Source organism: Athene noctua, chromosome 5, assembly GCF_965140245.1.
Source record: "Athene noctua chromosome 5, bAthNoc1.hap1.1, whole genome shotgun sequence".
Lineage (NCBI taxonomy): Eukaryota > Metazoa > Chordata > Aves > Strigiformes > Strigidae > Athene > Athene noctua.
In genome coordinates, this window is record NC_134041.1 from 66,695,565 (window position 1) to 66,716,716 (window position 21,152).

General features: G+C 45.3%; 1 protein-coding gene across 4 annotated transcripts in view; it reads right to left on the reverse strand.

Moving 5' to 3' along the window:
• TCERG1L (transcription elongation regulator 1 like) overlaps positions 1-21,152 on the reverse strand; it is a 150,892-nt gene that overhangs the window by 64,907 nt on the left and 64,833 nt on the right. For all 4 annotated transcript variants that reach the window (XM_074907979.1, XM_074907980.1, XM_074907978.1 and 1 more), the window contains one exon: positions 12,684-12,875. In XM_074907979.1, coding sequence (XP_074764080.1) covers positions 12,684-12,875 — 192 coding nt within the window. The remainder of the gene's footprint in view (positions 1-12,683; positions 12,876-21,152) is intronic.

The following is a 21,152-nucleotide window of genomic DNA, read 5'->3' on the forward strand; positions in this document are numbered from 1 at the left end:
AGGTGGGGACCACGCAGGATTAAACCACCCTCACAGCCTCACCAGGGGGTATTACTGATACTCATTTTCACTTCCATGAACGATATGAGCTCACCGCCACGTAATAATTAAATTAATTCCTGTCACACACCTCGGGAACACGTGGCCAGCGCTGTGTGCAGAGGGAACGTACACAAGACCAAGTCCTCCTCCAGCGAGGAGCAAAAGGACAGTTATCTTTATCCTTTCCTAAGTGACTGCAGCCTTCTAAACACAAACAGCCCGATGAACATGATCCTCTGGAAAGCAAACGATATGCTAATTCAGAAAAAAAAAAAAACAAAAAAAACCCCACACACATTCAAACACCACCATTCCCCCAGCAAAATCATCTTTGCCTACAGTAAACAGAGCGCACCTGCCAGGCATAACAACAGGCGGGGCTGGATTTGTGCAACGCTGCGCAGAAAGGCAGACTGCTCCTTCGGTGAAAGGGAACGAAACCCGGATGTTTGGTCTGTGTGATTTACAAAGCCCAGGGAATTAAACCAGCCTCCAGATTTACCATCAAAGTAAGCAAGGTGTGAAGCGAAACCAAGCTCTTCTCACTTTGACAAAAATTGGTGATACAGAGGTGAACGAGGCACCGCAGCGGGGCTCTGGGTCCGCAGACTCTCTCCAGCCCAAGCTTTGCAGCCAGGGAAGATGATGGGTGGCCACTGCCCGATCAGCTCCACAGCCACGAGTCCCTCTCAAGCAGGAGGGATGCGCAGGCAGCTCCCCAGGGGGGCACCGCTGCCTCCCCCCTTCAGGCGAGGGGTGCGGGGGATCGCCCTGCACTTTCCCGGCCGACGGATACTGGGACGAAAGATCCCAGATCTCATCTCACCGATGCTTGAGGAGCCGGCGGGGGTTGCTGGGACAGTGAAGCACTCGCTGCCGCCACCCTCCCCGCTGGAAAACCTCCTGCTTGGGCTGGGCTGGAGGGAGGATGGAACCACGGCCTCTGCACCGCATCCCCACACCAGCACCCGCTTGGAAAAAAGCGGCACCCTGAACCCTTCTGCCCTCGCATCTTAAGGATCCAGAACAAAACCAGGATGTTCTCAACACTGGATTTACTGATATTTAAAATAACACAATTATTAACATTGGTGTTAAAGTATCAACAATTTAAATTTTTCTGGATTCTCATTTTAAAAATTACCTCCTATTAACTTCCTTTCTTACAGGGCACAATGGCAGCATTACTGCTTCACTCTTCAGTAAAACACAAATGAGATGTAACTGACGGCTCAGGGAAGATGCGTCCGAGCTGCCGTGTTTGTCTGGCAGCGGCCCCTGGGCATTTCTAGGGACACGCAGCTGAAGCTCCACCGAGAGCCCTTGCAGCACTGCTGGCTCCTCTTGCACTACAGAGCGTAACGCAGTCCCCTCAAACGGAAAGAAAAGTTAATATTAGATTTTTGGCAAGTTTCTCAGTGCAGCAGCACCTAACCCGGGTGACCTCCCTGTGCAGGGGGACCTCCCGAACCCAAGAACATGACAGCTGGTATCGGATGAAAGGCACCTTTTGAATTATTCACGCCATCCATCACATAAAATTGGAAAATAAGGATGTAGGTCCCCAAAGCCAAGAGCAATGATTTCTGCCGAGTGTGGCTCGGCACATTTCACAGGTAACTGCGAGTCTCCGAGGCTGTAAGCGTGGCGGTTCCCCAAGCAGATGGTGCACCAAGATGCATCAGCAAACATGGAGGAAGGCTGTGGCGTACCCGTCCTGCACCCAACCTGCACCCGACCATGCCGCGGACGGGAAGGGGATGATGACGATCACCCCACACCTTTTAGATCCACTAACGCTTCTCATGGCTCCTTAATATGGTCCCGTTTGCAAAAAACTTGTCCGATTTATTTCCAGCCTTATGAAAACTAACCCCAGCATAAAATTTCAATCTCTTCATTTAATAGGATGAAATTCAGAGAACCAGAGAATCCCAGGTTGAAAGAGACCTCAAGGATCATCTGATCCAACCTTTCTGTCAAAAGCACAGCCTAGATGAGCTGGCCCAGCTCCCCGCCCAGATGAATCTCAGAGTGTCCAGTGCTGGGGAACGCACCGCTTCCCCGGGGAGATTATTCCAGTGGCTGATTATCCTCATTGTGAAAAATATCCCTCTTGTGTCCCATCAGAATCTCCCCAGGAGTAACTTGTACCCATTGCCCCTCACCTTTTCCATGTGACTCCTTGTGAAAACAGAGTCTCCATCTTCTTTGTAGCCACCTTTTAAACACTGATAAGGTCTCCCCGGAGCCTTCTCTTCTCAAGGCTGAACAATCCCAATCTCTCAGACTTTCCTCACACGGCTGCCTGGTCCATTGATCATCTCTGTGTTCCTCCTCTGGGCCCTCTCCAGCCTGGCCACAGCTATTTTGTGCAGCAGGGATCAAAACTGAACACACTGCTCCAGGTGTGGCCTGGCAAGCGCTGAGTGGGTTAACGACTTCTTCACCTCTGCAGGTGATGCCCTTGTTGACACAACCCAACATCCCATTGGCTTTCTTTGCCGCAGCAGCACACTGGTCACCCATGTTGAGTTTGTTGCCCACCAGGACCCCCAGGTCCCTTCCCACAGAGCTGCCACTCCAAGAGAAGACACTAAATTATGCAGGATCAAACTTCCTGAATTTCTACTTTCTCTTCATCGCATCAGAGTAATTATTTCTGCATGAACTAATCCTTTGTATTTTGGAGTAAAATCTTCAAGCATCTATTTCTAGGAGGATGGGAGTTATAAATTAGGTTTGGAATTTTGAAACCAGATATTCTCTCTTTTTTTTCAATTCTCACACAACTTTTACGATGGCATGTGCACCAAGATTTAAAAAAAAAAATAACTGTTTCTTGAAATCATGGTGGGAAGTTGACATGATACAGGGCCTGGCAGGAGGATTTTTCTTTCCTGGAACCGTGGGGGTCTGGTCAGACTTTTCTCTGCTGCTTTATCCATTCTGCAAAACAAACCCAAGACAGATGGACTCTCTGCATTGGGCTATCTACTGCCAGCTCCTCAGACCAAACAGCACGGCTCCTTTGGTAAATCTTTGGCTGAATAGTTCTCATCCCCGTATCTCACTCCAGATTTTTGTGTCCTGACGTCATCTGCCTTTGCCTTACACCATGGCTGCCGGCCGGTGTCCAGAGGAGCTCCAGGCGTGGCGGCAGATGGAAACTCCCCCACCCTCATGCTGGGGTTTGCAGTTCAGAGAAAGTCCTTTACCCCGATCCCTCGCGTTCGCCTCCGGCGCAGGGTGAGGCTCAGCGCGGTGCCGACACCAGCCCTTCCCCGGGGCTGCCAGACCTCCTGCCTCCGTTGCAGAAACACCATCGTCGCGCTTTGCATGCGGTAAACAGAACTAAATTTGCAATAAAATCAATGAAATTCTATTTAGCTACTCTAGGGAAGCATCTATGGCACACTTAAAATTGTGGAATTTAATTAATTTTCCTTATTTATATTCTAGCCAATGAACTAAGATTCATTTTACCTCATTAAATTTATTTACACTTATATAGTGGGGCCTGATTGAGAAACACGTGAAGTCAACCAGAAAACATCCACTGACTCCTAACCATATCTGGTTAAAAATACCATGAAAATTGCTATAAATTTGTTTCCCACCCCCTAAGAGGCTGAACGGGCATAGCTGGTTTACTGGATTAGTAATAGTCGTACTACTACTAGCACAAAGCCTCCCATTCCCCGCGTCCTCCCGCGGGGTGTGCCGGCCACCCGCCTGTCCCGGGGCTGGAGGACCAAAGCCACCACCAGCAGAAGGGTTGGCAGAGACCCACCCCCAGCTCTCAGCATTGCAGACCCCCCCCAACTGCTCTGAGCAAGAGCACGTAACTGCTGCGATTTCCTGAAATATATTTACATTGGGCTGCCTTAAAATAACCTTCCAAACAGGTATTTCTATTTTATTTTTAATTTCCAAGATTAGAGATAACGGCATTCTTAAATTATCTGAAGGACACTTTTGTGGCACGGCGTTTACTCACTTCACAATTACATTAGACAAACTGTTTAGAAGAAAATTAACAAACTATTAGCCTTTCGAGAACCCATTCTATTTCAGGGAATGCTGTGAAATTATTTCCTTCTCTAACACATCATACTGAGAATTTTCTACCAGAAGGTGCAAGATTCTGCGGATGCGAATTCTTGTAGAAGAGATAAATCCACAGAGACCACAGAATTTCTTCCTCCATCAGAGGTTGGTTTTGCTTTAAGTTTACGCTACATACAGACCTGATTCCGTACCACAAATTGAGGTCAAACATTGAGAACACATTAGTCGAGACCCACACTACAGCTTCACAATATTGAAATAAGACCCCCACCCTCCTCCCCCCCCCCCCCCCAGAAAAAAGAAAAATAAAGTTGGCTGAATGTATTATGAATAATAATTTTTGTAGAAAAAGCACACAGTTTTCTTCTCACTGATAACATATTGACATTTTTCTCTAGTGCAAGAGGAATGCACACAAAGTAACATCCCTCCTGTTGCATCCTTCCATCTCCTACTTGGACCTCAGTAAAATTTGCTCCCTTGAACGGCTCTCAAAACCTCCCCAATGCTTCTGGCGGGTACCAATAAGCAGTTCAGAGAGGATGGCTTTGCGCCATCGTCCCTGGAATTATTTTGCATTGCAGCAACATTACATCAGCTCTGTGTCAAGCCTTGGCAACGCATGCAAAGTGCCTAATGGTTAAATTGCATAAATAAATTTAAGGAAACAACAGCAGCCACCAAAACAATGTGTTCCTTCGGCTCTGATTTAAAACTGACGATCGCAAACAGTAATTCTCCTCCTTACAACTTTTCCTGGAGGGGAGCAATCTAACGACTCTTTGAAACTATTACGTTCTCCGTGCAAGACCTATTTCTTCGTTTCAGTTAATTTGTTTTTTTCTTCCAAGACTTCTGCTCCACTTACAATATATTAAGTTTAGCTAAGACTCTGCTTTAAGCTACAGAAATTTCAACTAAATTTGAGACTGCAACAGAAAAAACATGAAGCAGGAGAATCCCTTATTGAAAAGTCTTCCAGGGGGAACCGGTATCTCTGGTAGGGAATGAGGAGGCCCTGAACTGATCTGAAATGAAATGTTTGAGCAAGGGTGTGAAACACACACACCGACACACGGAACAGCCCCAGGGATGACGCTTCAGGACCAGTGGTGGGCAGGTTAACATCTCAGGAGCCGTATGGCGAGGAGACCTCTCCCCTGCGGATCCCCAGTGGTCTCGTTGGCCACAGGTGGGAGGAATTAAGCCCATAAAGCAGAGAGACCGGCAGAGACCCCACCAGTCCTGCCCCCATTACCACCCCTCGTCTTAGGTGTGAGATCAGGAGTTTGGGCAGCCACATCCCCCCAAGGCAGGATTTCAAAACTCCTGAGACAGAGAATAAAATACTCTGAGGCTGGGCAAACTATCACAAAGCATACAAGAGGAAGAAAAGCGGCATCCCGTGTGCTTTTAGCTAACTCTCCGTGTGCCGTGGCAAGGGGCCTGGCAGCTCTGTGGCCCACCCCAGCCCAGGAGCCCCGTCCTGCTGAGGAAAAAGCAAAACGTGGCCCATCCAGACAAAGTTACTCAAAGTGCCTTTGCTTTCACCGGGCAGATTCCTAACTGCCATGTTAGTATTAATCTTCCAAGTACCAGGAGCAATAGCTGCCTGGGTCTGCACCACTCGCTTGTCTCTTGAAGGGGGAAAAACCACCCCGCAGGTATTTTAGCAGTGTAAATGCTATTACTAACACATGAAATCTGATTTAAACTCTCTACAGCAGTGCACTAGCGTTTTTCAAAGAAAAAACCCAAACCCTACTACTTGTTTTATCAAGCAGTTAAACATATAGTAAATTAAGTCTGACTTCCATGACATTTACCAAGCAAACAGTTGGGCATGAATGAAAGGATTTGTGTTGTTTGTCTTTTCTAACTACTACTTGAAATATTTAATTATGTTTTTGCTATTGTCAATATCTTGCTATTACATTCAAGACACTGAAGCGGTTTCTTCTGGTTCACCCCAGAGAAAATAGCTGTTTACTCAAGAACATGGCGTAAAGGAAGCAGGACTAATTTGAAACTGATACCAGCTTGGCCGTAGGATTATTGCAAAAGATAAGATGAAGTACCACAGCAGTACATTCCCCCTGCAGGAGTATTTTTATCCCGCCAGATCTTCCCTTCTACTTCTAGTTAGTCATGTCAATGATATTCCAGGAAAAGGAGGATTAGAGATGTCTTTTCCTATAGATACATAATTTAGGCTCAGATAGACATCATCATAATCACCGGCTATTTGTGTAGACCAACTGCATTGCGACCCATAAAGCCAGTTTGGTCCATCCACACATTTGCACCAATAAACGTTCCATGATTGGCTTTATTTTTCAATGGGGATGGTGTAAAAAAGTTGCAATATCAAAAGGTTCTGTCTGATCTATCACTGGGCCTGTCCTTCATAGGCAATATGTTTGCCTTGGTAACCCCATGAAATGGCTGAATTATCACACAAACAATAAGAACCGTCTTAGGAACGACCAGCCCACTTGTTTGAGTCTCTTAATTGGGCAGCTGAGCACTTGCAGTTTCCAGCAGAGATTAACTGTCCAAAGGGAGGAGAAAATTGATACTCATTTAAATGTGATCTCTGGCATTATTTTAGCTCAGAAGCACACTGTACATGCACGCCTTCCCCTGCACGTGCCCACACAGATATGAAACAGAAAAGTAATTTTATGCTGAATATTAGCTCGAGTAGGAAGTTATCACTTTAATAACTATAAGCATTCATTTGCTTGCTTCGTTACACAGCATTAAAGCTGGGCAGATCATTTACAACAAGCTTGTTAGAACTACTCAGTATTCAAAGTCAAGCCTGTTTTACTGTGAGGCGCGTCGGACACCCAGGAAGGGGAAAGAAAAGCTTCCCGAGTAGATGAACATCACATTTCTGGTTGGATTAGTTGGAATTGCTCATTTGATTTTCCAATATCGTTATTTCTTGCTCACATAACATCTAGGAATTCCAGTATACACAGTGGCCAGACCATCTTAAATAACAAATAGACAAGGAAAATTACCACTGAGGGAACCGTCTTAGCGGTGGGAAGGAAAACCAGAGCTCCGCGGGGCGCAGCCCGACCAGCCGAGCAGGGGGAAACGACCCCAACGCCCAGAACTGCAGAAGCTTCCCAAGCATTTACACCCTGGATTACATTTTTTCATTGATCTTGTTATGAAAAGACAGAAAAGGGTTTGTAGTTTCTGCAGTGGTTGAGCAAATTTCCTCAGCTGGCCCACCCCAAGCCCAGCAGCCAGGCGCGGGGAGGAGATGGGCAGAACAAACCTCCAGGTAACTGGAAGGCACTGGAGATGTCCAACCTTACTCCTTCATTTCTTAAGTTCCTTTTTCCAGAAAAAAAAAAAAAAATTATTTCTTAGAGAAAAATTTTATCTCACCTCGTTCATCCACTCCCACCTACAGCGGCAGTAAGGCACTAGGGAGGGAAGACATTAGGCTGAGCTTAACGGTTTCACACGAGGAACCCCGCTGCCACACCACCTTCCCCCCGCCGTGCGCCGAACCCTTACTAAGTGCTGTGACCACTTTTGATGATACCCATCACTTCTGCTTGCTGAGGAAGAGAAGCTGTTTCTTCCAAAAACCACCATAAAAATAATGGAGTAATTGTTGTTATGAAAACGTGTTTTATATCAGCAGAATTCGCTAATGAAGCAAGCTGACAGACACATGAGAGAGCATGTAGAAAAACGCTGGCATTAAGAGTTGGGTTTAACATATAATGTTGCTTGGCCGTTAAGGTACTGATAGGAAAAATACTTAGTCACTTCCCAGCTGTTCTGTGGCAGGCTAAAACATTAAATTTAAACCATTAGATAATTCTGAAAGCAAGGGAACAGGTGGCAAATGGTTTATATGGCAGATGGTGCCTTTTTTAATATTTGTACTCACTGCTAATTTACAGAGTCCATAACCACAGACTCATATCTTACCTTTTTCACTGGAATAATTAAGAAATCGTATGTGAGGGTAAGAAAAATACCCCAATTCTTGATACAGTAGCCATAAAAGTGGTATTAAAGACCACTAGATAACCCATACCTCAATTACTCCACATTACTGTTTACATTCCCAAAGTTTATTGCATTTTGGGTTTTTTAGGATAGAGTTCTCTTCAAAGACTTGGCTTGATAGCATTGGAAAATTAAGTTTTCCCTTTACCAGCAGAGTAAATAAGCGTGAAGATGCAGCCCAGATCACTGAGTAGCTGCATCTCTACACTCTCCTATTTAGTCTTTATGTTAAATCTGGCACAAACCCGAAGTTAACGGCAAGGCTGACATTAAATATTTAAGGGAACATTTTGTCTGGTACATGTATGAGCAGAACCACCAGCGGGTGAAAAAAAAAAAGAAGAAAAAAGGGAACAAATGCCCCAAACCACAGCTTCAGCAGCATTGCTGGAACCTTCTCCATTTTCGCTCACTGATGGGAGAACAGTTGTCCCCACGCTCAGCAGAGAGGACAGACACATCGTGCTCAGACCCTTCTCGCTGCACGGTGCTTCTGAACGGCTCCATCCCCGGGGACTTGAGTTTTATTCTAGTGAATGTGCCCACGCGCAAAACCCAAGACAAGGCTGCCCCCGCCACAGACCATCTCTGCATTGGAACAAAACCCCTTTGGAGGGAGAACTGAACAGCGAGTGATGCTTCCCACCCAGCTGGTTTTCCTCTGCTTTTTTTTCCAGGGATAATGGTGTTGGTTAGTATTCAAATTTTGGTATTTTTTTTCCACCAGACACTAACGATTAAAGACAACGTTCACATGGCCACGTTGGATACCCAAAGATGCTTCAGTGAACAGCTTACGAATGACTCAGCTGCCAACGTTTCCACATTTGTTTAGCCAACAGGATTGATATTGTTTCTCCAGCTGGGCTGAGGCTCATCTCAAGTCATCGCGGATAAAGCGTAAGGTAAAACAACTCCATCTTATGATCCTCCAGAAGTTGATAACTGCAGCATGAGCATTTCAGGTTGCACACCTGAACACCCCTCTCTCCAAGAGCAAACCCTGGCTGACCACAACACAGACCTCCCCAAAACCGACCGCGGGAGGCTCAACAGTGGTTACAAGAAAGTGAAAGTGGTGCCAAAGAATTAATTTTATCATTGCAGGAGCCCCTAATAATTACAACTTTAGCCAAATTCAGAAGGAAGTCTACTTTAATATTCAGGATATTAATCATTAGAAGATGGCTGGGGTTTTTTTTTGTTAATTAAGCATTTTATCTCACATTACTCTACAGACTATGTGGTTGACACCCCTTATTTCTTATCAGCTTAAAACTAGAAAAACTGCTCTAGCCAAGCTCCCCCGAGGGGCTACTGCCACTAGTCCCCATTGAGCAGGTCAGAAGCAGAACTCACCGTAAGGGGATGATGACAGCCACCATGTTAAAACCACTGAAACCTCAATAAAAGAGAACAAGCACATCAAAGATGCCGTCAAAGAAGAAAGATAGAAATGTTTGATGTTGTTTAAAAATATGAGGGGGAAAAAAAAAAAAAAAAAAAAGAATTTTCGCAAACAAAAATGGCATCAACGCAGCACGCCGAGACTTAGTGGGAAAATGCTGCAATGAATTAAGACAGAATCCCATGTTCTAGCAGACAGAAAACTGATGTATCTGGCGCCGTGCCAGCACCTCACAACTGTGTTACAAAACCCAGCACCACGGCACTGGTGTGAGATCAGCAGTTTTGAGGCAGAAATGGCTGAAGAGGAAAAAAATCTGGAAATCAAGTCTCAGGTGCATCAGTTTTCATCTACAAAACTTTCAAGTACCATCTTTCCCCAGAAACTAATCAAGCCACCCTCTGGAACAGAATTCTGGGATTTTCCCCACATATTTCAGGACCAGTTTATTTTATTTTTTTTTTAACCAAATGAGAAACTTTTTATTTCTTACTAAGTTTACTAATTTCTCACCAAGTTTACCAATAAGGCTGGCAGAAAGTAACACGGCCGAACTGTAAGGCTGCAAAACTAATCATATTAAAAGCCCTTAAAAGTACATGCTCAATTATAAGATTATTGATCGAACAAACCACTGTGATTAGAAACAAGGTAGTATTATAACACCAATCTTCGGTATAATCAATTAACAGCATATAACTAAGCACACACTGTTCAGCCTTACGGGCACCAATATACACGTAGATTTAAGTTAGAAATAAATTAATCCTTTGTTTCCCGAGTTCACTCCCATTACGTGAACACTGCCTTGCATAAACTTTAGACAAGGAGAACATGGAAAGTTCATTAATTACCACGTTACTTTATAAATCACACATGGATCAAGAAAAACGCAGCTGCCCCCGGGGTCCACAGATTATGCTTTCTCCGAGATGTAATTTTCCTGGAGAACAATAAGTCATCTTTAATAAACGCCAACGCACGGACGTTTTTAACTGAGAGGCCAACAGGGTTATAAAGCACACTCCACACTGGGGATTATCTGTACGGTAGATTACGCTTTCCCGATGCTTTCCCAGCCATTAATCTACGTGGCAATGGAGACATTTATTTCGGACAGCGGACACCTGCCTTTGGCCAACTGACCATTTTTTCCTGTCGAAGTCAAACCCAGTTTCAGCACCCTGCCCGCCGCGTTCCGGCGACAGAGAACCCGGGCAGCTTCCACATGTGCTTGTCCCCTGTTTTCACTCACACCCATCACAACTCCGGCTCCTTCGTTAGCACCTGCAGAAGCCTTCACCCTTTTTTTGTACCCAGTGGCTGTGGTTGTACCTTCCTGGGCCCAGACATTGGGTGCCAGCCCAGCTCCAGCGCGGTCCACCCCCTGCAGTGTTCTTCAGGCTGGTGTTGACAAAGATAATCTAAACCCAACACCTCTGAGTCCTCTTCTCCGCCAGCAAAATAAAAAGGAATTTCATAAAAATGTTTTATGTAAGCCTTTGCAAAGGCACTAGCCTTCCCTCCAGAGACAGTGATTAATAGAGAAAAACAGTTAGCTGGCTCTCAAGTTTACTGCACATGGACCGGGCATTTTCAAGCTTTCTTCCCTAAAAAGCTACTATATATTCTGTAGGAGAAAACACCCAGAAGTGTGTGGTTTGCTGTGAATGATTGATAATAGGATGATTGCTCAGGCACTCGGTGTGATATTTGATAGCCTATCGTACACTCATTCGAAAGGAAAGCAACAATTATCATGGCCTGACATGTTTATCCTTGCAGAGCTGAGGCAGTTCGAGGCGGCAGAGCCTCCCGGCATTACAATATTCGACCATGTCCAACACCCTCCAGCAGAGCTCAGCCCCGCAGCCGTAAATCAAAGGCCCTGCGACGGCTCCTTCCCCGATCGCCCGAGCATCTCAATTCGGGGAAGAACACATCTGGCATGTAATTCTGCTTTTCAGCACACAAAGAATGATTATTTTTCCCCCTCTCCCCCCTTTTGGATTCTCCTCTAAGACACTCACTTACAAACAGATAAAATGGTTTCCGTGGGTCAAATAATACTGCGTGGGAAGCACCACCAACTCCCTGCCCTACAGCAGCGATTAACTCCGCTTCTGGTCTTATTTCAGCACCGTCCCTCCTTGACAAAGCCTGAAAGACTTGTACCTTTGTTCCTATGGGTCAGTTTGCTCTTCAGACTCCCTGAAGGCAAAACCACTGCCGTGCGCCTTGGCAGGCACGTATCCGGGTGACTCTAATGACTGCTCAACAGGAACAATAATTACTGAGATACATTTCTCATAAAAAGATTTCATCTCAACACTGACAATCCCAACTGCGTGCCTCCTGCGGAATTCAATCTCACTGTAACCTCGCTGCGTTACACTTCACGTACCAAAAAGATGGAAAACACACCCTAATTTAAATTTTTAACTTAATTGGTACATAACTTTTCTAAAACACAGCCTTAAGCATTCAAAGTACAAACAGATTCAAAAATTAGCCTGAAGAGTTTAAATCGGGCTGCCTTCCACAGCACGTCGGGGATGCCACGGTACACTCCCACCTGCCCCATTCAGAAGGTTGTTACACAAAGTCATGCTAAGAAAAATACGTTTTTCCCAGTAAGCAGCCACATCTAAACCTACCAGGGAAAATACAAAACTATGGCTACGTTCTTCCAGCGTATTTTATAATTCTAAACACCCAAACAACCTACTTAAGTCTTAATCAAATATTATTGCATGGAGAGCAGATGCCTTTCAACTGCCAACGTCGCAAGCTGAGGATCTGCTGCAAAGACCTGGTGCCGCTACAACCCCATTTTCTTCCAGAAGTCACTAAGGTGACAGAGGACGCGGCTCACTTCGTCCACTGCCTGCAAATGTCACAGCGACATAAACACTGCAAATGCAGATGGAGTTTTGAACTCAATCTTAACACGCAATCTCAGAAAACACCCCTAAACCGCAGCAGAAAAAATAACTTTAATTCCAGGTTCTTAATGCCACCTACATCCCCCGAAGCTTTACCAACGCACACCAAAACTCACGCTCAGCGGCCTCTCTCTGTTGCCAAGTAAACAAAACGCTCGTTAGTGCCGCCTTACCTGGAAAAGGCGAAGCCAAAACCGGAATTTTGATGGGCGAGAAGGTCAGCACGTGGCAGGGCTGGATGTGGCTCGTGGCCGACGGTCCCTGCGGGGCTTCAGGCTCCACCGACACCACCGCGGTGGTGGCTGCGGCGGCCAGCGCCAGGGTCTGATTGCCCCCGACTGGCTTAAGGCTGTTCTGGCAACCACCTGCGGGAGGGAGAGACGCAACAGGGTTTATTTTTAAGTAGAAACCGGTGGGTTTATGTACAAGGATTTTCAGCAGTCTGAACTTCAATGCAAGGTGGAACAAGCCTGTAACATTTCCCATGCGGCCTCCGCTGTTGGCATGTCCCCCTTAGTGAGACACTCCATTTGGAATATATTATATAATGTGCTTTTATAAGGATGCTCAAAGCCCCTTTTCTTAATCATTATTCTTAAAGTCCTAGCTTGTGATTGGTGCATTTTTAGATATTAAACCCCCATATACATGAACATATCATTTTAACCTAGAGGGACAAGACAGCAGTGAGTCATTTACAAACTGTGCAGTTATTAAATTCAAATGAAAAAAATCTCAATAAAAAAGTCAAATACTTGAACACATTAGTTGGCATTTTCTTCAGCTCCCTTCAGCTTCATAATGATGCATGACCACCTTTATTCTGAATTTTCCTAAATATAAACTGTCTGATTTCAAATCTGTATGTTTTGTTACTTGCTGTATTAACCATCCGACATTACTGATATCTGCCCAGCTGTTCTCCCGTATTAGCACACAAATACCTGAGTTATACAAGTTCACGTACTAGTATCCTTCATCTTGAAAACACACCATGCAGGAAACGTCCAGCAGTTTCACATGGCAACTCAGAAATCCCTCAAATCAAGACTCAAACGCACTTTAGACTATGGAATATTTACCTTTAAGTCTAACAAGCTTGCAGGGAAGACCTTCAGAGCTCAGTCTTGGTTAAATATGTTAAATAAACAAGAAAATGAGTGGTAAAAATCTGAAGGAGAAAACCTAATTTGACAAACACCAGCTGTTACTCCCTCTACACTGAGCTATGTATTCAAAAATTAAGCAATCATTAGCTTATTATGTCATTCAGCAAATGTTTTCAGTTCATGTGGAAATCCTTTAGGCAATAAGAGCCAACTGTAGCTCTGAAAAAAAAAAAAAAAAAACAAAAAAAACCTACACAGTATTTGATCAGACTCCTCACTTCAGGCATTCCTGAGCTCACAGGATTTCATTTTTCTGTCTGCTTCTCTGTGAGGAAGATGGGGCCTCAGCCGGTGGCCCTCGGGGTGCTGCTCCACGTAAGGCAACCTGTCTTAACATCCCCTTATTCCCCGACACGGCCCAGACACCCCTCACCCAGGCTTCTCCACCCAGCTCTGGCTTCAGACACCTCAAAAGTTTTGACTTTCAGACGCCAAATGGTGTTTTGCTCGCAGCTGGCGTCAGGGAAAGAGTGGGTCAGTGGGTTTGGGAACGGAACCTGCTTTGTTGCCGCTAAGTTGTGGCTAATTGGGGCTCCTGAGGCTACCACGCTCACTTCTGGCAGCTTTGCTCCTAACTCTTTATAAACAATCATTTGCCAACAAAGTAAGCCCTGAATTAGCAAAACAGAAGTCAAATATTTTCAGGAAGCATCACAAAAACCCTTCTATTACTTATACTGCGTTTGTCAATGCCAAAAAGAATTCACTGAAGACACCTGCGTATGCACTAATTAACCGGCACACATGCAAGAAAAATCCCACAAATATTAAAGTTTTGATCCTTCAGCCACAGACAGATGAAAACCAGATTATTCTGACAGAGTCACAACAGTAATAAAAAATTAAAAAAAAAAAAAAGCATCAGTGTCCAACTAATCCAACTGTTTATTACAAGTCCATTGTTTATTCGCCTGAGGACGAGCACAGACTGCTGGGTTAGGTCAAACACCTGGCCTCCAAGAGCCTGCACTCACTCCTAATTCGAGCTGTCACCAGGTGGGAAAAATTCATGAAACATCTTCTGTAAGTCTTATGAAAACTAATGTTGTCTAGAAAAACTTACTTTTCTGTTGGCTTCCTACTGGGTACCTGAGCAGAAGGGTTGTTTACTTCCGATTTGATTCTTTTATTTTGGAGAAGAAGATGCAATTTCCCCACAAAGAGCCAAGGAAAGCAGCAAAATAATGCAAGCCTTAGCTGCCTGGATAGCTGAAGTCTTCCACCAGCACCGATGAGTAACGCTCCTGAAGCAGGGCTTCCTTATTAAAGTTTCATCAATCCCCTTATTAAAGATTCATCAGTCAGTTGAAAGAGAAGTTTTGGTGATTTCCCTGCCTTTGATGAAGTTCTCTCTCCCGCTCTTGCTAAATAATTCCACGAAGAAAGGACTACCCCAATAATTAATACTTGAGAGGAGAGCACAGACCGGGTGTCTGTGGGGTCATCGTGTCCACTCTCTTGCTTTGCAGTCAACTGAACAATCACCTCAGCGATTTATCAACCTCTACCACAACATCTGATTTGTCAAAGCAACTGGAAGCTGGCCCAGGAGGTGACTTGTTGAGAGCGAGGGGCTTTCATCCGCGCCCAGAGTAGCAGGAAGGAAGAAGTTCTTCTTAGAAACAAACCAGAGTTTGCTGTAAGTATTTCCAAAAAACTTCTTGAAATGGTTTTCTCGAATCATCATTAATCATCCCACATTTACATGAATTTCACGAGTCAAATGTGTTGAAAATAGCAGTAAAATACTGTCATCGATATACCCCTGAGGGGAAAAAAACTTGCAGATTTCTTCCTAGCAATGGTTGTTTCCCCAAATCTGTTTTTGCTGAGAAAAACTACATCCTGATTAGTAAGGTGATACTTGTCCACTGAAACAACAAACCCTTTTGAGTGTCCTTCCTCAGCTCTGCACTTCTCAAGCAAACAGACCAGGCCGAAACACCCGAGACGGGCAGCACGTTTCGATGGGAAGGGACTGACGCGCAGAGAGCAGCTGAGGCAGCAACGGAGAGATTATTGAGCGATAATTCACTGATGGCGGGGCAACGCAGCAAAGGTGGTGGAACCGGGCAGCAAAGCCACCGCAAAGGGACACGCGACCACCAAATATCCACCTGCTGACGGCTGTGAGCGCAGGGGGCGAGGAGCTGTTTCAGCTGGAGAAGAGGAGCCGTTTCTGACGTGCCTTCTCTTCTAGCACAGCATCGTCTACAAGAAGTTGGTGAGTTGTACCCTGTTTCCTGTTCTTGACCCCAAAAGACCCATTTTCACGGGGCAGATCTGCACAACCGAACCACCAGGTTGGTGCAGGAGAAACCAGCCCAGGCCACTTTGCCGTGCCTGGCCAGCACACGGCTCGAGAGAACAGCTCAACCCCCCTGCCCAAAGCCAGCCTCTCCCTCCCGGGGTTTTCAGGGCACCAGAGCAGGCAGTGAGCATTCCCCACACAGGTGTACAGACCGACAGTCAGACAGACCTGGTGGTCCTTTGGCACACACTAGATCACACCCCACGGCACACCACCCTCACGTATCTCCGCCATCTGCCAGGGAGGAAGGAGACCAGCAGCCATAGAAAGCCCAACCTTGCTGAGATCCCCCAGGGGTCTCGTGTCCAGCACAGAGTGGGCTCAACCTCCTCTCCAAAACACTCCAACCTCCTCCGATCCCCCCGCTCTGCACCAGTGCCCTCTCTACCATCACACACAACCCCTGCAACCAGAGCACACCAAAACCTGCTTTCTGCCCACTGACATTGTCTAACACATTAAAAACTGAAACCATGAGATCTTCTCCTTGAAGAAAAAACACCCAAAAGAACAGAAATAACTTTATTCAACAAGACAGCTAACACTGTGAGATATGAAGATTGACTCTTACCCAGAAAGGGTAATTCAAGACCTTCCCCTTCAGATAAAAAAAGTTATCGGTACTGTGAAAACTTACTGTACAGACAACGCAATGAATTTTAAATTGCACTTGATTATTATAGTCTTTCAGTCTTTGTCTTCAGTTTTGCCTACAGGGAAACATCTTTATCAAAGGGTTGCAAATATCTTTCCCAAAGGACCCACACTAAAAAAATTTCAAGCAGGTTAAAGACCTTTTGAACTTTTCATTTGCCTTTGAGAAAAGAAGTATTAATGCACACAAGCATTACGTTCCTTATAACGTTTTTTAATGAGCCAATGAATTGCTGGATTTTGCTTATGCTTTCAGCCCATGAGCTACCACAAGTGCCCAACAGCCCTGGAAGAGCTCTTTGGCATTAGGAGCCCTCCTCCGGGTGAGGACCAAAGCAACACAGACACCAACCTGGCTGCCTCTTTGTTTTTGCCTGGAATAGCCAAAAGACACAATTATCAGACAAATGGATTTCCACTGCAACGTGCTGACCTGCCTCTACCCAGGTGAGCACACACCAAGCCCACGGGCCCACACAGCACCGGGTTTCTATCAAAGCTTTCCAACCACCAAACCTCCAGTCTCAGTGCTGCTTCCCACCCCAACCTGTGGCAGCTTGGCATGACAAAAGGACACCAGAACTCAATGCTACTAGGAAAAAAAAAAAAAAAAGTCACACCAAGTATTGAGTAGCTTCCTAAGGGATCTCAAGTGCTTTCCACGTATGCTTCAATTAAAAAAATATTTTGAAGGGTTTAATCTTAAATGTGTATCCTATGGAAGTCACTAAACTTAAACACTATTCCAATTAAATAGAAGTTAAATACTTTGATCCCAGAGTTAATAAAAGTTAGTAATGCTGAGGTCCTCACCGATGGGAGGATGTGTACCGTTCTCACTTCTTTTTAAAGCAATATGCAAGCTCCTTGGTTTTAGTCATAAACCAGCTGATCACTAACACCCTGACAGGTTGTCAAGGCCAGGTCGGACAGGGTTTGGGCAACCTGGCCTAGTGGAAGGTGTCCCAGCCCATGGCAAGATGGGCGTTAAGGTCCCTCCCGACCCAAACCATTCAGTGATTTGATGATTCTACGACTGCCTGCATCCCTGGTTTTGGGGGGTTTCCCTGCTGCCTGCCCTAGCCTCAGGCACCCCCACTCCTGCTCAGCCCCTCTGTTACCAGTTTCACCACATCCAAGCACTGCACAGTCCCAGCGGCTATTTAAAAAAAAAAAAAAAAAAAAAGGGAAATTAAAAGTCCATCATTTGTGATTACAAAGCTGTTTCAGAAATATTCCCTGAATCTCAGCTGATGCTGCCCAGCCCCTGGGACAGAGGGTTTGGGGGATGACGGAGCCAGAGCCCGCCGCCCCCTCCAGCACGTGTGGCATAGGGCTGCCAAGCCTCAGCGCCTTTCGGCAAGGGATGCGCCTGTCAGAGCGTAAATTCCCAGATCAAGGATTGCTGCCAGGCAGGTCGAGAGGAGGGAGACATAATGCAGAGCTGGCATGGCAGCTCCGTGGCACCTGCAGCCCCCCGCGCGCCGGCCCGGGGAGACAGAGCCCATAACCACCGTCCTGGCACTGCAGGCAGCTCAGCTCAAAGGCAACAGCCTCATAAAATACTTCACAGGTGAAATACTTAACACCAAAGATGTAGGAAAAAAACAGCTCCAAAAGAAAGGAAAAAAAAAAAGGTGAATTATTGTTTATTATCTCTTATTCCCTTTCCCTTCATCCGTAGAGTCTGAAAACTAAAGTCTTTTAGATGACAGTTCTTTATTAGACTGTTATCAGAATTAAAAACAACAATAATTGTCTTTTGACAGAGAGGAGGAAAAAAAAGAAGCTAGTTGAAACAGGCTAAAAACAACTGTCACTGCAGGATCCTCCCTCCCTGAAGACAAGGCATTGAAAGGAACACTACCATAGGAAAAGCTGTGTTGAGATACCTGGGTGGTTTCTGCCCCAACAGCTCCCACCACCCGCCCCCACCAGCAGTGGCGGTGTCAGAGAAGCTGTCTTGGCCAGCAAATCCATTAAAATACAAGGTAAAAACCAACCAAACAAAAAAAAAAAAATAGAAACACAACATGACAAAACCTGACAATTTACAGAAGAAAGTGAGCCCTTTCTGCTTGTTTTCCCCGTTCCTCCCCAGTGGAGGGGCAGGGCCCCAGGCAGAGCCACTGTACCCACAGCCAGGAAGGGAAAGCCCCACAGATGGGGCACAGGAGGACACAGAGAGAAAAACATTTTCTCAAAAGTATTTCAGCCATCAGTTAGAAATGCAGTATTTCTGAAACCCCTTTATGTTGGATCATCTGCAGAGCTGATGAAAATGATCACATATATAAAAAAATGGTAGCTAGGATTAAAAGGCTACTGATTATAAAAATGTTAAACTTGAAGGCATGAGTATTTTCACAATATCAGTATTTATACTCCGTACAGACACATATAAATATACTGGCTTCAGTACATCCAAGGAGATGCTGGTTGGATTTGGATTTTCCTCGAGAGAGAGAGAGAGCTACCACCGGTTCCCTCCGAGCAGGGGCACACGCTCCCTGAACTTCAAGGTTGAATTCTCAACCTTCCCAATAAATTGTCCCTCAGGCTGGTAGAGGATCAGCTGCAAGATGCCAAGTGGAAAGAGGTATTAAAAAAAGGGAGAGGTCCAAATTTAGTGGCTCAGGGGCAAACTTTATATCTGTAGACATTTTGTCAATATTGAGATTCGGCTTTTTTTATTATTAGGTAATTCCCCATAAATGGATAGCAGCTAGGGAGGTAAGTTGCTTTTATCATTGTTTTATTCATCAATAGGATGGGAAGGCTGTTTACTACAAGCCCTTGGGATCAAGCACGAGCTCTTCTCCTGGCTTGCTCCACTCAGCTCTCTACCATTTAAAAGCTGTTTACTGGTGCCACGAAGTCAACAGGAACGATACTCCTCAGCAGGCTCAGATGCCATTCCAGCTGGGTACTTCCCCTAGAATAAATGTGTCTCTAAAAAAGGTACACACAAATCTACCAATAAAAATAAGTTTCCTTTTCAGAAACAAGGAAGATTTACTTTTTCTGCACCCGTTCCAGGAGGTTCTGTGGTGCCCTCCTGCCAGCTTGCCAGGCTGGGCAGTGCTGGTGGTGGGAAGCTGGTGAGCCCCTGGCAAACAACTCCAGCAGAAACACCGCATGTAGACTCTTACAAAAGGAGGAGGAAATTGAGAGTGTTATTTAAAATGAGTCCACCCCTACGTAACACCACGATGTTTGAGTATCTAACGCAGGATATGGCCGATGCCAGGCATTTGGGAAGGCCCGCTTGGCCACTGCTGACACTCCAAATCAGGACAAAAATATCACTTTCTCCCTCAGCAAAGTGGGTCCTTGAAAGGACAGGCTTGAGCTTTGATGATGGAGACACGGTTGGTTCTTGGTTAATCCCCTCCTGTCACCCTGGAAGGCTTCAAGGCCAGGTTGGACGGGGCTTTGAGCAACCTGGGCTGGTGGTCCCTGCCTGAGGCAGGGGGGTTGGGACTAGATGGGCTTTAAGGTCCTTTGCAACCCAAATCATCCTAGGATTTCTTACACAATTCAAGCTTCACTGAAGAGCAATTTATAAACACCCTGTTAATGTGTGTGTGTGTGTGTCCCCGCCACACGTCAGGGCTTGGCCCCAGTCATGGTTTTAATGGGATCTTCCAATGCCTCTCTCAAGGAACTTTGACTTTTTATCAAGCAGAAATCCTCGGAAGACCTACAGCAGAGACCTTTACACCCCCAGTACTGATACTGGCAGAAGGCAGATGACCGAGAACCCGCTGGCCCCACTACCTAAATCGCACGGGGTCTGAAATGTCAGCTGCAGAGCCACTGGAGCACATTTATCCATCAATAAAGCGAAGCAATGGATTGACTTAAACAGCACATTTATCCCAATGCAAAGGAAAAAGTATTGATATCCCTATCTTCCGCAGCCCAAAGGGAGGGAAAAAAGCTTATTGTCTTTTCCATTTGTAAACTCCAGCTATTGCACGAGTCTGCCAGGAGCAGCACTGCTAACAGCTCACTTTTTTGCTCATATGCAATAAATAAGAATATCTGGCTCCTCACAAACAAGAACAGCCTCTGCAAATCACTGAAAGATCTGGATTTCTTTACAATGAGGTCTTGGGGCCAGGTAGGATAATATTATGGAAGGGTCAGGACTACAAGCCTTTCCCAGAAACACATTACATGTAGTTTGATTTCTGTAAGCGGAAAAAAAAAAAAATCTTAACCAGGCTGAAGTTTGCACTTGATTTGGGTAGATAACAGAAAACGCACCAAAAAAAAAAAAAGCACAAACTTAATAAGCAAAACAAAAACTTTGTAAGGCTGTGATTAAAGTCAAGTACTCCCAGAGACTTAATAAAGCGTTTGTCTCTGCAGTGCCTGAACGCTCCACAAATAGAGAGGGTTTTCATGGCATTTCGGGGATATTCAGGTTCCTGCAGTGCTATTCTTGTTTAACAAACAGGGAGCTCTAGCACACGCACATTAAGAGAATCAAATCTGAGAGA